The 18,238-nt window shown below is 34.8% G+C and overlaps 1 protein-coding gene across 1 annotated transcript; it reads left to right on the plus strand.

The window, feature by feature from the left end:
* Positions 1-687: 687 nt before the first annotated feature.
* On the plus strand, positions 688-16,959 carry LOC149540255 (uncharacterized protein At4g28440-like). The gene is made up of 2 exons (XM_089801395.1): positions 688-1,164; positions 16,487-16,959. The coding sequence occupies exons 1-2, from the start codon at positions 966-968 to the stop codon at positions 16,672-16,674; spliced, it is 387 nt and encodes a 128-aa protein (XP_089657521.1). The 5' UTR covers positions 688-965; the 3' UTR covers positions 16,675-16,959.
* Positions 16,960-18,238: the final 1,279 nt, after the last annotated feature.

Below are 18,238 nucleotides of genomic sequence, written 5' to 3' on the forward strand. Positions count from 1 at the left end.
TATAGCTCAAGTGTGAGATGGATTCCTTGTAGTTTCCTTTTGCTTATTTTTTTTGTTTTACATCAGATTGGATACGTCAATTTGAGGCCCATGTGGTCATGTGATAGTGATGCACAATAGTTATGTAATTGACAAACTAAATAGTAGTAGAAATTTGAGAGAAAGGAGATAGTTTCTATTGAGTGTTCTTGTTGCATGTGGATTGATTTGTTTTAGATTTTAATTCAAATCCCTACTTGATTTGCATATGCAGTTTGTGCAAATTTTCTCCATGCATCAATTCCTCTTGACCTTGAGTCTCCTTGTGGTTGTTAATGTCAGTTGCTCTTTCAAGTGACACAATTTGGAGGATTACATCTCTCATGGTCTTGTTCTTTGGGACCCCCAAGACTCTACCTCGTGGAGAATGGTCACAACCTTCATGCTTCTCATTTCCTTAGCATGACATTAGCTAGTCTAATACCAACCTTGTATACCTCTTGGCATCTCTCCGAGTGACCAACAACTACTACAAGAAAAAGAAGAAAATATTGAAGACAATGCTATCACTGATTAGAATGCATGATGATTCAACCCCAAAGCTATTTTTTTTGCAAGAAACTAAACGAGAAAGACCCTTCACCACTTTCAATAGTAGCTTGAGGAACATAAGTTGGTTCATAGTTGAGTTACCTATTTTGTTTTCATGTTTTCAAAATTAGACCTTTGTGACATCTGCAATGTGCCTTTCTACTACCCTATATTTTTTTTCAAATATTAAACACACTATAATATTTCAAATTATATATATATATATCTCGGAAGGGGATTCCTAATTTTCCTCGGTAACAGCTCGCTACAAGTTTTTACCAGGCCCTCTGATACAGGGGCCTAATTATTGCCCGGTTGTTTCCGCTTTTCTGCACGGAGCTTATAAGTGGAGGCACCGTCAAACTTTGAGATTGATCAGAGCCGTGATCTGAGAGATGGGAGAGGAATTGAAGAAAGTGGAGCAATTGCGGCCGGCCACAAGTGGGCATACGCTGGTAGTGAAAGTGGTAGATGCAAAGACCGTTTTGCAGAAGGGAAGGTCAGAGGGACAGCAGGGCCGTCAAATGCGTCTCTCTGAATGCCTTGTTGGTGATGACACCGCCATCATTGTATTCATTGCCAGAGGTGATCAAGGTATGTAAATCTCAGCTTTCATCGTTGCACAACCCTAATTCACATATCATTGCTAATTCTTTTGTTTCTTGTCTTCAAAATTTGTCTAAAAGGAATTGTACTATCCCGGGAAAATTCCTCCTCGAGTGGAGAAAGTGTGCACCAATTTTGATTCGAACCTAAGATCTGTCCGCCTCTCAACGTTTCTATTTTCCCCGTAGTGTCGAACTTCCCACATTAATATCAAGTGTAGGGAATATGCTAGGCCATATAAATATACTTTTATTCTCAGAGTATTTGTTTTCTGTATCAAGTTCTTATTGTCTCAAATTGAGAGACCTTCGATCGTTTCTATTTCATTTTCTTGATTTGCACGCTCCGTCTTTATAAACTGCATATAGACTTAAGGATAATATGAAAATATTCCTAGTATTATCCTTTATCTGTCATTGTTGGAAAGCAAGCCAATTATAAAATTGCAGATAAAAGGATGTATTTGTTTTTGCTTTGAGTGTAGAGGAGGATCGCAGTCGAGAAGGTTCTTTGTATGACCAAAAAATACATTATTTGGTTTTATTTTGTTTTATATGACTCTTGAAATTGGATTGAACCAATGTTAACCCCCACTCTCTAATCTTATTGAGCTTCAATTTTTTTTTGTTGTGTATTTTTCTAAATTAATTTAACATAAATTAATTTAACACCCTTCCCGTGCTACTGTTAAAACAGTGCACATAGTTTTGTTAAAATCACCAACTAAATTTGTCCTTTGCAAATGACATGGTATAGTAGCACTTAGGACAAAAAGAAAGATTATTTATCATTGAGGGTTTGAAATAAGAAGCTTTATTGTTACAATATTGATGAAGAGTGCTCCCCTTAATACCATAAACTATAACAGAAAACAAAGAAACAACAACAAATGTGAGAACAAAATATGAACTTTTTATTTGCACCGCAAATGTGGAATTACAGAATTCACAAGTACAATATGCTAACCCACATGGGCATCTTCATTACAATAATCTGCAAGGCAAGTTGCGAACTATCACCCGTAGCTGCTCTAGACAATGTTCGGGCCTTTCTTAAATATGCAATTTTATGCTGCCCGGGAAGGTTCTAGACAATGAAACTTAAAACCTAGGGCTGATAGACCCTAACAATACATATAAAGTTGGCCAAATACATCTTTGACAATTATTTTAGATATTTTGCATAGCTCAACTTCGGAAGGCCATAACTCTGAAATTGTTGCTCTGATTGGCTGTTATAACCACTTTTCGGAAACTCCAGCTCCTGATCTACAAATTCGGAATGGCGCTAACACCCTTCATCGAGTTGTTGGACCTCCTCCAGGCACTCTAAGGCCTCCAACAGTGAGTTTGAAGATTTTTCTGCAAATTTTTCCACCTAAAATCCGCAATATCTTCTCCGATACTTGAGTTAGAGCAATGAGATTTTTATGGTAGGCTTATAACTCTAAAATGAACCTTCATGTAGAAAATAAGAACATTCCCAACTCGTATGATAAACTTACTAAAAATAGCAAACGCCCATAAATAGTAACCACCCTATCTACTAGCTTTGATTAAAATAGAAAAGACTGAAAATAAAATATTTTTTTGGGTGATGCAAGATTGCTCTTACACCGAGGATGCTCCTGCATCAAATATAGATGTTGCATTCACCATTTCTGGGTTCCAAATCAGCCTGTTTGATATTTTTGTATTCTAAATATTAAAGATATTTTATAGGGGTGTAATATACTAAAGTTTCTACAAGTGTCAAGATCCAGTCAACCTATCTTGCTGTGTTGGCTTCAGTTAAGGTTCAATGACAGTCAACATACTCATATGCATTATGCAGATCTCAGGTTTCGAGATAATCTTTTTCTTCTTTCCTTTCCATTCTATGATGGATTGGTAGGATGCACTAACTTCTCATTGGGGTCTTCACTTATTTGTGTATATCATGACCTGCTAATTATAAGATTAAATCTTTTTTATGGTGAACTGTGAAACATGCGTCAGGATTAGGGATTTTTTTTATAATAATAAGAAAGCTATAACTGCAACTGAAGATGCTTGGAAATTCAAATGCTTATGGCAATAACCTTTAGAGGATTGTTTTGGCAAAATAAATAGCCCCAACTCCACTTCACCCTGAATTTGAGCTTTTTCTTCATATAAAAAAAGTTAATGTTTTTTAAAATTATTGTGACGATTTGATCTAGAATTGGATTCAGATGCAATTAGACTATGGAAGGGTAGAATTTGGTTTTTAGTGGTAGGAATTGTGTGGAATTGGCTAAATGGGATACCTGGCTGATTTTGGATTGGATGTGGTTTCCAAATCAATTTTACGATGATTCCAGTGGCTAGCAAATTTTCAAGAGAATTCATTTTTTTTTTCGGCCTTCGAATTCTCAAAAATTGAAATGACTGTCCCAAACCTGTAAAGAGCTGGCATATTATGCATTTCATGTATTTAATGACTCACAACAACAGATAGGCATTTTGTTTGATTGACGATTTTTGGCAACAGCTAACAGGCATTCCCTTCATTGTAATGAGCCACAAAAATTGCAAACAGAAATTATTTTTCTGCTCAGACCAGATGTATATTTGAATTGTTTATGGTCAAAATGTTACAGGAAACATCAAAGTTACATAAGTAGTAGCGCTTCCTGGCTCATATTTGTTGATCTGACACAATCTATTTCCAAATCCGAGTTAAGATAATAAAAACATGTAGTATACCTTTTAGCGTTTTGGCTAACAATCTTGGTAAATTTTGGCAGTCATTAAATTTAGTTTTAATTTATTTTAAAATTTAAATCTTGATACATTTCTTAATTTTATTATAGCTTTATTCAACATATTTTGGTTGGTTTGGGTTGGACATGGTATTTTAAAATTAATTTCGAGCTGATTCCAGTGACAGTTGAACTTTTTAACACAATTCTTTTGATTTTTTGGCCATGCAATACTCTAAATAACTGTCCCAAAACCCTAAGGGATTATATAATGCACTTTGTGTCTTTGCTGATTCACAACAAATGATAGGCATTTTGTGTGTTTAACGACTCAGAAACAGCAAACAAGCATTCCATGTGTTGTAATAAGATACAGAAATAGCAAACAGGCAACGTTTTCTGCTCAATCCAGATGTATATTTAAATTTTTCTTTGCTGTCAAAAAGGTTAAACAATACCCTAAATTTTCGAATGTTACATAGATAGTAGGACTTCCAGTTCATATTTTTGATTCTATGCATTCTACTTCCAAAACTGAGTCAAGATAAAAAAATTTACTATAGCTACAGGATTTTGGTAAGAGACTTTTGGTAAAATTTAGTATAATCGTCAACTCTAGTTTTGATATATTTTAAATTTCTGTGTTTTTTTATTTAACATATACTGGTATAGCTTTAATTTAGGGAACACATTTTTTTTTTATAGAACTTAACTTTTGTTAATGCATGCATTTTGTTTTAGCTTTAGTATAGTTAGTGCACGTATTTGTTATAGATTTACAATGTCATTAAAAGGCATGTTACAATTTATTAAAGTTTGGCGTAGAGTTTTTGCATAGGTTATGTATTTTGGGACTCAAAACTAAGATAAATGCTCAGAGAAATGCTTGAGTGTAGTTTTATAGTAATATCTTATTAATATCATTTAGTTTTAAGGCTGCAAATATCTATATAATTTAATAATTATGAATTTCATATTTTTTACGGACATACCTAAAACATATGCAGAGTAATTTATTTTGTGGTCATATCCACATACCCATACCAGTGTCCAATTGCGATTTGGCAACTTATTTTTATTAGTCAAAATTACAAAATTTGCTGAATTTTTTATTTATTTTTGAAGAAAGACTTTTATTGAGAATGCTGAAGCTTTGTTTAAGGTCATGTATACTAGACTACGCTAACTTTTCATGAATTTCTGGTAAACAAATAGAGATCAAAACCATAAGTGATACCTATAGTTTAGAACCTTTCTATTAGGCTTGATTCTGTAAGACTCAATGTCTGATACTTGAGAACTTTGCTACTGGGCTTCAGCTGTGGTTAGATCAGGGTGGTGGCTGCGAAAATAATGCCCAATGGAGCTGAAATCATTGAACTTAGTGTCAGCTGATAGGAGCAAAAAATAAAGGCTGAAGTCTTTTAATCAACAGCTAAGGCAAATGCAATGATTTTTATTTTTACTCTTATTGCCTTACGATATAAAGAGATAACCTATGTCTGATCCATTTTACTTAGTGCTTGACAATGTTCACTGCATGGCAAAAAATAAACAACTGCAAAAACATTTATGACTATGGAAAAAATGGAGAAGACGCTGGGAACTACAGTTTTGCAGTGTAAGGGTAAAATGCACTGCTGCAATTGTTGAAGTTGCTGTCTGAACTGGAATACTATCACTTCTTGCAAACAAGTGAAAATGCCCTCAAATAAATGACAATAATGTGTGTAAAGTCCGATTCAACAAAAAATGCTGGTCAAAGTCAAAATCAGTAAAAAAATGTCAAAATTTGACGTAACCTGTGAATAGACACAAGTTTGCCCATTCTATTGCAATTTTTTTAGTGGAAATTTTTCTTTAAAAGACAAGTGAGCAATTTATTCATAAGATTGTGATTTTGGGGAAGAAATCACTTAAATCCGTGATTTTAAATGCTTGCAACTAATTGTGATTAATGCACATATGGCCTTTAGTTTCTCCACACTTTTACCTCAGCTCTTAAGTCATACGTAATTCATCATTTCCAAGTATTTTACTTGTACAACTGATCCTGAAAACATATTAAAACTGTGAAGTGCTCCTCATCCTATTTGCTTTGAGCTATTCCAATCATGCAGAAAAACACATTAATGTTGACATAATCAAATGAGTATTGTTGAAACTAGAGCCTAGAAACTAAAGATGAAAAACAGTAATAAAGAAAATATTAGATTGATTATCAACACCAAAAGATATCCTGAGAAAACCCTTCTAGATTGAAGGAGAAAACTCAGCCACACAACAAAAGATCATTTTATTGATAATAAAAGTTCAAGTGTACAATATCCTTTGCTTGATGCAAATATATAACAATAGGAGAGACTCTTCACATTATAACCGAAGGTCTCTTGAGATTCCCATAACTCCTATAATTAATTATAACTCTTCAGATATTCATGCCTCAATGCATGTGAATGACACATGTCATTTACATTTAATATTACAAATTAAACTTAAGTAACTTTTTCAACTGAAGATGAAAATAATGGTAATAACGTTCATATTTTCAGAGATAAAGATCTCTATTGCAGCTACCATCTTCAACACTCCCTCTTAGCCAGAAAGAGATCTTTAGCTGAACATTCACATAAGACGGAAACCAAAATGTTAATGATAAAATCTCATCTCATATATCCTATAAGATTCATGAAAATCTGTAACAATCAATCATATTCATGGAATCACTCAACATGAAACCCTGTAATAATTAATCATATTCATGGAATCACTCAACATGAAATCCTGTAGCAATTACTCGTATTCATGGAATCACTTAACATGAAACTTTGTAATAATCAATCATATTCTTGGAATCACTCAACATGAAACCCTGTAACAATTACTCATATTCATGGAATCACTCAACATGAAAAGATTTGGAAGACTCACAGCTAAGTCTTTGTTCACGGAATCTCTCAACGTGAACATTCATGGAATCTCTCAACATGATATTCAACTCCCATCACGGAACCTCTCAACGCGATGACACCATGGACTCTCTCAACATGATGTTTACTGTCACATATTGAAAAAGTTATCATAGCTGATCTTATAATCTCATTTATTCACACAAGAGTGAAAATATACATAACAAAATAGGACTTAGTTCTATTTAAGTCTCAAATTTTCACTAATGCCACAAGCATTATAACCATATATGAGAATGAAGGGGATTCCATAAGCACTCCCTCTTTAATTGTGAAGCCTCCCTCTAGAGCACATGCTCCCTCTAAGCTTCGTATCTGAATGCAATTATATATCTTTAACAATATCTCCATTGCATGATTCTTGTTGCATCCTGCAACTATTAGAGATTAACTCAATCTATCATAAAGATAAATAGAGATAAGATTTTTGAAATAAACACTATAGAATACTTATCTCTTTCACATGGACTGTATTTCATGTAAAAATCAAAGAGCATAATTCACCATATATGCCCTTCAGTGATAATCCATCATTAATGCTTTTCCTTATTGAACAACTTCTAACATTTCCTCAATATATCTCCATATATGGATGTTAAAGAGGATCTCTATAAACTTCATTGATATTAGAGAGTAAGAAGCGGGTCCCAACACTGTTTTGCCAAATCAAGCATATTAAAAATTTCCAACATATTTGATGTGATTGCCTTTAGAAAACTAATAAGAATGCCTTAGTATCATTGAAAATAAAATTGTACTTTTGCACACTTCCAGTGGTGATCTAAGGGAAGACAAGAAACAACAAGACGCAAGAGAGAAATTTGACATCCTTCAGAGAGCAACAAAGAGTTCTCAACATCGCTGATTACCTCTTGAATTGAGTGCTATGCCTACTCAAGCAAAACGAAAATAAAAATTTACCATCTTAGAACAAATTCCCCCCTTAAGAAAAGTATTCAAGACTGTAAACCCATATATGACATTCTTGCATTCCTGTCGACAAGATTACCTTCTACACTTTATTGTTTTATAAAAAAAATAGGTGACTTGATGATAAATATTAAGTATCCATTTCCTTCTAGACAACATGCACAAAGCTAGGATGCAACAAGATTCACGATGACTTTACTGAGAAGAAATTACACGTTACCTTCAATACATACCATTAAGTATCCACGTCAATACCTCTCGATGCGAACAAACTTCTTTTCTTAGTCTTTTAATTTTCATGCTCATGCTGCCTACGAGGATGTGATACTCTACATCTTAGTGAAGACGCAAGGCATTGTCGCATGCGGATATTATCCACACCACTACAACATCCCAATCTTTTTCCTTGTAGATACTGTCGATCTTCCTAGAGAAGAATAGCAGGGTCTCTTACATGACGCTTGTCCAAAAGAGTCAACACCCATACGGTTTGGACAACCCATCACAAGATCTTCGACTATCATTCAACCATATGATATCCCCTCCTCCATTATCCACTATTAACTTAAATCGATTGATCATCCGGAAGAGTCACACAACATGCATCAATCTCAAAATATAGTCTTAGATAAGAATTTGTGTGAATTCAATATTGTCTCCCATGATATCACCATATATCACCATCGAAAAGAATGAGAAAGAAATAATGTTTTATGTAATAACCATGAACTGGCATCATGCAAATGGTTTCTCAATTCCTTTGAAGAAGACACCTCAGAATTCACCTTAGACACATGCTGTGAATAAAAGAGACTTCCCAAGCTATCAACGGGTGCGTACAACATTAAGTAAAGCAGTGAAATATTCAATCTGCCTTGCCGTTACAAAGTCTCTACTTTATCGAGGAATACTCATCGCCTAAGATGAACTGAAAAGATTTACGTAGAGACGAATATCATTGCCATAGATAGAAAAATGACCGAGTTCTGTAACCGTAGAAGCCAGGCTTGCCTAGAAACATGCAGACACTTAGAGAGTCCATGATGCATTAGGAGGAGTTGTTTGCCCAAAACTCATGCCAAAACATTTTCAATAAATACGTTGGTTAAAAAAAAAGAGAATATATTTATGCCGCATAACAAATAATAAGCATATCGAATTTAATAAGAGTGTTTATTCTTATATCTTTGTCAAATTGATTACAAGGACGAGGCTACGACTTATTGGAATGAAGACTCACCTATGATATGTCTCTACATAATATCACGATTACCTGTCTTGATCATAGCAAGTCTGATTCATAATGAGGGAAAGAAAACGATCTCTTCAACGCCATCATGATTCAAATAGCTCGATATATGTTTCTTGATAATGGTCCCTCTTGAGAGCTCGATCCAAAAATGCTGTGATCTTCGATCTAGTAACACCTTGTTTCGCTTTTTTACCCCCTTTTGTGCGTCATCAAGATGATCTGCCACACAGTAGAAAGTGATCTCCATAAGGGAAGAAATCGCTTCAGAATCCATCTTTCAGTACTTGGCAAAGCACTCAAACTCGGATGCCGCTTGCAGGGTTTTTAACAGAAAAAATGGGCAGGTTGCTTTCAATGAAAACTTGGGTGAAAATAAATTGCAACACAGCTTTCTACAATTTCTCCACTCCGTGAGTTACCGCAAGATCCAAAACTCCATGAACATCTTTGGATAAATAAGCTCATATAAAACCTCAATTAGCCCACACTCTCCAACAACATAATCTGATATTTCGTGAAGATCTTTCACTTAACTCATAAGATCATTGATGTGCAGCCTTTACCGCTAGGTGCAACCATGATGAGTTTGGTTTGTTACTGACGGAAAGCTGTACTTCCGCAAACTGAAACAGATACTCACAGATATTCACACCAAGAAGCAAGACATAACTTTATTGTTGTTATACGACTTGGCGTTGATACCATGTTGAAATTAGAGCCTAACAACTAAAGATGAAAAACAGTAATAAAGAAAACATTAGAGAGAAAATCAACACCAGAAGATATCCTATCCTGGGAAAACCTGTCTAGAATGAAGGGAAAAATCCAGCCACACAACAAAAAATCATTTTATTGATAATAAAAGTTCAAGTGTACAATATCCTTTGCTTGATGCAAATATATAACAATAGGAGGGACTCTTCACATTATAACCTAAGGTCTCTTGAGATTCCCATAACTTCTATAATTAATTATAACTCTTCGGATATTCATGCCTCAATGCATGTGAATGACACATGTCTTTACATTTAATATTACAAATTAAACTTAAGTAACCGTTTCAGCTGAAGATGACAATAACAGTAATAACGTTCAATATTTCCAGAGGTAAAGATCTCTATCGAAGCTACCATCTTCAACAAGTATTAACACAAGAATTTCAATGCATCATTAATCAACATAGAAACCTATAGAAGCATTGTAATGGCCCCACTGTAGAATAAATATAATGTCCATTATTTATTAAACACTATCACATAATTTGATAATTATGTAGGTTCAGTTATCATGGGCTCTATTCAATATTAGGAATGGTTACTAAAAGATCTGGGAACAATATCAAATGAAATTCGATATTAATGTGTCATAGATTCTTCATATTGCGAGTTCCCAGTAAGTATATTTGTGGAATTAAATAATACATGTGGTGATCAATTAAATATTTGTGGGCTAAACATTATATTTCAAATGTTTCTGTTGTAAGCATTGGTCAATGCAAATTCATATTTGAGCAATTTGATTTTTAAGTCAAATTTCATAGATTATCAGTTCCCCCTGAAGGCGAACATTAGAAGTCAATATTGTTTTGGTAACTTGACTAAGGTTGATGCTTCCAAATATTATTGAAAATTTCTGAAGAGTAGAAGAGCTTCAGTTTTAGAGGTAAGGAATGAACAAAAGTTATAAATGAATATTAGCGATGCTTTTCTCATATACAGCGAACATATATCTAGCCAAAACTATTGAAAGAAGCTTGATAATATTGAGCTGATTATTAACTACAAATATAATATATGAGGCATTAACTCCAATCAAATTTAGAATCTTTTCTAAAGTCTTCAACGCCATTTGAATACCTGAAACCGGCAAGAATAGTGGGAGTTGGAAAGCCAATTATTGTTTGTTCATTTTCTACTGCAAATTACCCAATCCTTATGAAATTGAGGAGTATTATCGGGGAGGGACATTATTAGCATGAAACTATTTCACAGAATGGATACCGAGAACAAGGAATGGATAGAGGTAGCAATTGCTTTGTCATTACTGTGGCTCCCCAAAAGTGTCCTAAGGGAGAAATAATTGAGGAATATATTGTTCTTTAGTATCTTGTTCTGTGCGCAGCTTTTGAGTTGTAGTGGCTGAATTCAACATTTCTAGTACGTTTCAGTTGGTGTCTATGTCTGTGGATGTTGTTTTGTCGTTGTATTAAGTCTTGGTGTGTTGGAGACTGCCAGGCTTGTATTTCTTGGTTAGGGATTGTTGAACAGAGCTGCTGAGAAATTAAAGACATTGCATTCATTCTTGATTACTAGTGAAGTATTGAGGAAGTATTTTGCATGTTCTATCTCCAAGGTCGTTAGTTACGGTGTGCCCGTTTACTTCCTATTGACACTAGGGCAGGAGATGCAATCATTTTCAGAAACCTTTGTATTGATGACTCATTCATAGTGTGCAGATTTCAATTCACAAATAAGAACATTCCGAAATATCCACCCAGTTTGAGCCTAAGTCTTATATGCGTCTGCGTGAGTTGGAGACAAGCTTGAAGATTGAACAGTTAAGGGTTCCTTCAATGCTATCCCCTTCAGAAGATTGTTAGGGCAGGAAATTGCTGTGGGAATATTGGAGAATTTCCTGCAGTTAGTGTGAGGCTATTTCAGTTTCAATGGATAAACTAGCATGCTACGATGCCTCATCAGCTGCCTACCATTTGGATAAGGGAAGTCTTCTAGAACTATTCGGTATGGACAAATTTGCAGATAAGTCCTATTATCAAATCCAATACTGTGACTGCTTGGATTTTTTAAATTGAGATATTTTATTTATTATATGTATGCAGATAGATACATGACAAGATTATTAATTGATTTTTTAATATATGGTTGATGTTTTAATATTTTTTGTCCAAACCTTCTAATGCTGGCAATTGAAAATTATATGCGTGCAAAGACACTATAGTCGTATAATTCCAGAATTATTCAGCCGGCATTATTAAGGAAACCTTGGCAGAATCAAGAGACCACATTGGGCATTTGCATCGTGTTTACTATTGTATCAAGTGTTGAAGATGGAAGCTAGGTCTCATCAACAAAGGCACTGATTATTCATCTTGCAGTTCTGAACAAGAATTTACAGACAGTGGGTTTATATCCAGATGTGACTACAATATGTGGTCTATTTCTTTGCATTGGGCAAAGCATGTCCAGTATATTGTGTGGTTCAAGTGTGCAAATAGTCTGAAGAGTGATTAATTATATAAAGGGAGAGCTTGATGAGTGGAAGAGGGAGGACTTCTTTAGGTTCAAAAAGATCCAGAGGGAGCTTGAGTGGCAGAGGAAGAGTGACAAGTCCTTTGGAAAGGATCCACGAGCTCGTGAAGCAATGTGGCACCAAAAGCTCCTTGTTCGGTCAAACATTGGAGCCAACTGTAATTTATTTTGATAATCAAAGCTTGTGTGAATGCTGCCCTTGTTGAGAGGGGCTCTCACATCAGTTGCTCTTATTATTTGCCTAAATGCATATTTCTCATAGAGAAATATGAGGTGAAAGCCCTTGTAATGTATATTTTTTTGTAAGAGAGAAAAATGAGGTGAAAGCCCTTGTAATGTATATTTCTTTGTGAGAAAAATATGAGGTGAAAGCCCTTGTAGTACATATTTCTCTCTCAGAGAAATATGAGTTGAAAGCCCTTGAGAGATGTTGCTTTTCCACACTTGGGAGTAGCCACAGTGGATGTGATGTTGAGAGATTCCGTGACATCATGTTGAGTGATTTCGTGATGGACACTAGTGTATATGCTTCTTTCCACTCATGGAACTAGCCATGGTGGACATGTTGAGAGATTCCACGATGACATCACCTTGAGTGTTTCTGTGATGAGAGCTTGTGTACATGCTTCTTCCCACACATGGGAGTAGCCATGGTGGACTTCATGTTGAGTGATTCTATGATGCTATCACGTTGAGGGATTCCATGATAAAAATCTTTTCCACAAATGGGTGTAGATTAAGAAATTGTATGACATTGATTTATAGAAAGACACTTCCCTAGCTAAGAGGCAGTGTTGGTGATTTAGCGTTGCGAGCTATCTTTCTTTCTTAAATTGAAATATATAAATTATCTATTTTTAATTAAAGACTACTAAGGATCCTTACTTTGAAGGGACATGACATTGAAGAGTCAAGACAATGAAGGGTCAAGGCAACAAAGGGTCTTTACTTTGTAACGACAAAACAATGAAGAGTCAAGGCAATTTTATATATTCTTCCAGAAGGAATTTATATATATATATATACACATATACACACACAGATTGATATTCTTTGTTTGATGATGATCAATATGCAGGAGTATTCAATCTGCTGGTTTGATATTCTTTGCTGAGTGATGGGCATTTCATTTATTGTCTGCAGATCATAGCGGTGATGATCATTGCCTCAGTTTTGTGCCTGTTATTTGGCATTGTAAAGCAGTCTTCTCTGTTTTCATTGATATATAAGTCATATATTTGTTGGTGGGTTTTTCACCCTCAAGTTGGAGGGTTTTCCCAGGATAATTTGCTGTGTTCTTTGTTCATATTATTTTCTTTGCTGTTTATCTTCATGTGTGGTTTGAAATTTCAACACTTAGCACACACAGTAGCGGCTTCAGTTCACTCCCTTCATCAAACAAACAGTCCAGGCTTCACTTCTGACTTTTATAAATTTCACCATGCAAAAAGTTCTCTGTGATAACCTACTCATATCGTTTTCTCCTTTCCAAGCATTCGCATGCACTGGATTTTAGTGGCCACTTCCAACATTGAAATAAACTTCAAAGTGGAATCAATTCCTTTACAATAACTTCTCTTCATTATTCCCTTCACTCAAAGCATTCACATGCATGTTACAATAAGCAAGCAAGGGGAAGAGACATAAGCAATCACCCTGTTAACATAATAATCTGACGAAGCAAAACTCCCAATAGTTTTGCAACAAACAATAGTGTCTCTAATTTGCTCCCTTCGTCAAACACACACTGTGGAGGGCTGCCACTTCTGGCTCTTATAAATTTTACAAGGCTACAAGTTACATTGTGATAACCTTCTCACACTGTCATCTACTTACTAAGCATTCACATGCATTGTATTTAAATTAAATCCTCTCACTTAATGCATGTTCAAGGCCACTATGGATGTTTGAAACAAACTTCATAGGGAAACCAGTTCTTTATGATAACTTCTCTTAATCATTTCCTTCACCCAAAGTTTACAGACACATATTGTTGATAAGCCAGCAAGGTGAAGTGAAATATAAATGATCACCTTGTTATTGTGACAATCTAATGAACGAAACTCTATAATTTTTCAACAAATATTTAGGCTTAAATAAATACCTTAAAAATGTAACCCTTAAGTTAAGGAATTGGCTCTTATCCCAGCTTTCAATTCCCATCACTCACTTTCAAAACCACTTTCCAGCAAAATTGCTCATTTTTTCTCCATTCAGCTAACCACAGAAAGATTTTCTAGTAGTTCAACATCATTCAAGTATCCGAAGCACCCAGGCAACCCTCCTCTTTCCTGCCTGCTCGTTTATATAGGTCTCTTTTTAATTACTATATACTTCACTCTATCGATTGCAGAGAAATGTGTTTCACACAGAAGCTAGATAGAATCACAACTTCTCAAATATAAGATGTACAACTAATTTTAACCATCCATATTCCAGTTAAATATGATCTTTTTGTATCATTAATTATCATATTATGTTAAGCTGACAATGCCATGTCATGATAACCATCTTAAAGAATAGATAATATATGTGAAGTCTGGTAAACATGTATGCATAGATAATATATTGCCCGTTTGGCCCAAGTGACGGGCAGAATTGTACAACTCATTTATAATAAAATCACGAACCTTGGTAGATCTACAAAAGGTTTCCTCCTTGATGGAGACACAACCAAAGACCAAAATAAACACATAGGAAAAGGGAAATATTATTATCAATGAAAATTGCCCTATGGGCTTACAATAGTATGATTCTGGAGAAAGAAATCCTCCACACAGTACCTTCTCTCTAACTCCACTAAGAACTGCCTTTACAATGCTAGAAATGTTCTTAAATAGACCCCAATTTGTTTAGGGTTAGGAATACATTCTAGAATACGTGAGTTGGCATCCACCGCCAAAACAGAAGGTTCCAGAAGTCACATTAGAAGTTGGTGTAAAATTAGAAGAATCCATAAACGGTAGTCCAACTTCCGGGAGGCATAACTTTTGCACTGGGACTTTGATTGACGAACCGTTTACATTTTCGGAAAGCTCTCGAAGTGCTCTATAGCCATATGGACTAGCTTCGCTCGTCCCCCATTTGTCGGCCCCGTACGAGGCCGTTTAGTGCCCCATATCTGACTTTGAAGCGCCCTTAGGAGATCTCCAGGAAAATTAAAACTGCAATGACTTTCTAATTGTAAAGCTCTTTGAACTGATTCTTTTTATGGAGTGTTTTAAATTACAAGTATAATCATCCCTCCAAATTACACCCTCTAACTCATCATAATTTTGGCTCAATTACAAAATAACCAATTTTTTGCATTTACACGTATCCCAAGGTGCTTAAAAACTCTAACCCAAAAAAACTAATAATGGAACTATGAGAGTTGGAACCTTTATTTGACCCAAATGGGTATCCAGAAATAAAAACACATCAAACAAAAACTATCTCTAAGCATTTTTTTTTGGGTGATACAGGATTGCCCTTACACCACTGGATGCTCTTGCATCACTCTCGGGGCATTACAATTAATTTGAATTAAATAATCTCTATAAAATTAGCTATTTATAGACAACATTCTTTGTTTGAAAAATATTCTATATTTGCATCTGCCATTTAAAAATACTTCTTGATTTTTTGAGCAAACCAAATTTACATTGTTTTGGATCAGTAATGTTAAATATTTTCATGGACATGTCTACCAGGAGAGATACTAAACATAAGTATGAGTTTGTTTAACGGTTAAACCTATACTTTGAGATATAAGTATTTTAGTTTTACAGAGTTAGTTTCAGCAAAAAACATGAAAAGGAGACTTCTGGACCTACCCTCAAAATCCTAGCAACAATATTTGAATAGGAAAATAGCATGGAGGACAGACGAGAGGACATTGTGCCAAAAGGTTGGGATACACCATTGGACAAGGGACCAATTGAAAAGCACTGAAAAAAGTGAACAAAAAAATTCTTCTACTACTGACATCCAACATTAAAGTAGTGACGGTTTGAAATTGTTTGCTTGAATTATGTACAAAAGCTATTGATTTGGATATTCAGGGAAATGTATATGTTTCTTCCACCTGTACCTCTTACTTTCTCTGTATTACATTTTTTGGCTCTGTCCTGCTGTCTACCATATAGAGAACCTAACTACCTGTTGCATTTGCATGTTACTTATTTAGTGGAATTGATGAAGCCTGGAGCAACAGTAATACTGCGAAATGCGAAAGTTGACATGTTTCGGGGGTCTATGAGGCTGTCTGTTGATAGATGGGGACAGATTGAACCAACCGAAGATGCCAATTTCGAAGTGAAGGAAGATAATAATTTATCTTTGATAGAATTTGAGGTCATCACTGTTGTTGAGTGATTTGTAACTTATGTTATAATCTGGACGTGATTTGTAAACAACATTGACTTTGCAAGGAGTTCAAAGCGGGCAAGAAAAATGTAGTTTTGCATATTTTAAGAGTGCTCTATGTTTGGGCTTATGCATATGCTCTTTCAGAAGTAGCTACTAACTTAGAAAATTATTTGATTGTTAATACTTTTTGTCCTGTTATTAAATCATTTATCTTTAGCATGCTAGACCAACATAATTTTAACTGAGATGGTCTGGCGTGAAGCCTATTTAAACATATATTTTTCCCATAAAGGTCATGAGCACTTGCCTTTGCATTAATGTTTCAAAGAACTTTGAATACTAATTTTTGTTTCCATTCCCCAATCCTTTTCATGATAATGTTATCTTCCATATCATGACAGTGTTAAGAATTTGAATGTGTTAATACTGCATAAGTTTTCACAAAACACTGCTCTCTACATTTTTGTACGTCTTTTATAAGCAATATGTTTCTCTTTTGACAAAGCAAAATGTTCAAGTGTGCTTTTAATCTTGTTACTGCATGGCTTATGCTTCTTCCACTTCTGAATGATGCAGTTTTTTTCTCAAATTTTTATTCATGGTTACCATGCCTTAGCATCCATTGTAAACTATTTTTGTTTGTTCTGCTTAGGTGTCTTTAGTTTTGACAGATAACATTTTCCAGAACCTGTATAGATAGATATGATGCTGTGATAGAGTTTATTTTTAACACAATATCAGCTTTTAATTAAAGCTAGCTTCAACTACGGCTCCTGTGCCTGGGATCTAGAGATTAGGTGCTTTGAGTGAAACTGTTCTTGATATATCTTTTGCATTATATATTTCTTTGCCTTCATAACCGATGCATTAAAAGCTGAAAATTACTGGCAGTTCTTTCACATTGACGTGTTTATGCAAAACTGCTTTATTCATTTTCTTTTGAACTTGCTGACAAATTTATCAATAGAAAATGGTTTTCGGTTAATTTAGGCAAATAGGCCAAAACTAATAGTTATGAATTGGACAATTGTTTTCTCTTTAGGCTTCCTTGACTGCTTTTTTTAATGAAAACTGGTAGCATGTCATTTAGATTCCCTTAAATCCAGTTGAACTTGGCCAGAGTGTTTAAGTTATAACAAAACTTTATTCACCGAATAATCAAGTGCTACTATACAATAATAAATGCTATTCAAAGGCGAGGTTTGCTATTAATGTGAAATACCAGATAAGAAACTAATGCGTGGTATGCGTGTTGTACAGAAACAGGAACCATAAAAGCTGTGATATTCCTTTGAAATACTCTTAAGCTATATTTGCAATTCTGTGAATCAGAAGCATAAGCAATACTTTCTCAAGCTGCTTAGGTGACCAGTTTGGAACTATCTTGGAGAACAATCTATTTCATTTAGAAGATGAGGTTATGAATGATATAATTATAATGTAATTTGTATTAAGTTTATAGAATCAAGTGATGTACTATGCATAACCCATGTTCAATACTTTGCCACCATAGACAAGCTAAGATTTGAAAAGGGGATATCCCAAATACCAATTTGGTGCTCTAGCAAGT

Source organism: Cupressus sempervirens, chromosome 9 (assembly GCF_028749045.1).
Source record: "Cupressus sempervirens isolate cs-2001-9-10 chromosome 9, ASM2874904v1, whole genome shotgun sequence".
NCBI lineage: Eukaryota > Viridiplantae > Streptophyta > Pinopsida > Cupressales > Cupressaceae > Cupressus > Cupressus sempervirens.

Coding starts and splice junctions, on each gene's coding strand:
- LOC149540255 (XM_089801395.1), top strand. CDS start 966: ATGGGAGAGGAATTGAAGAAAGTGGAGCAATTGCGGCCGGCCACAAGT. Junction 1,165..16,486: donor CATTGCCAGAGGTGATCAAG/GTATGTAAATCT, acceptor TTACTTATTTAG/TGGAATTGATGAAGCCTGGA.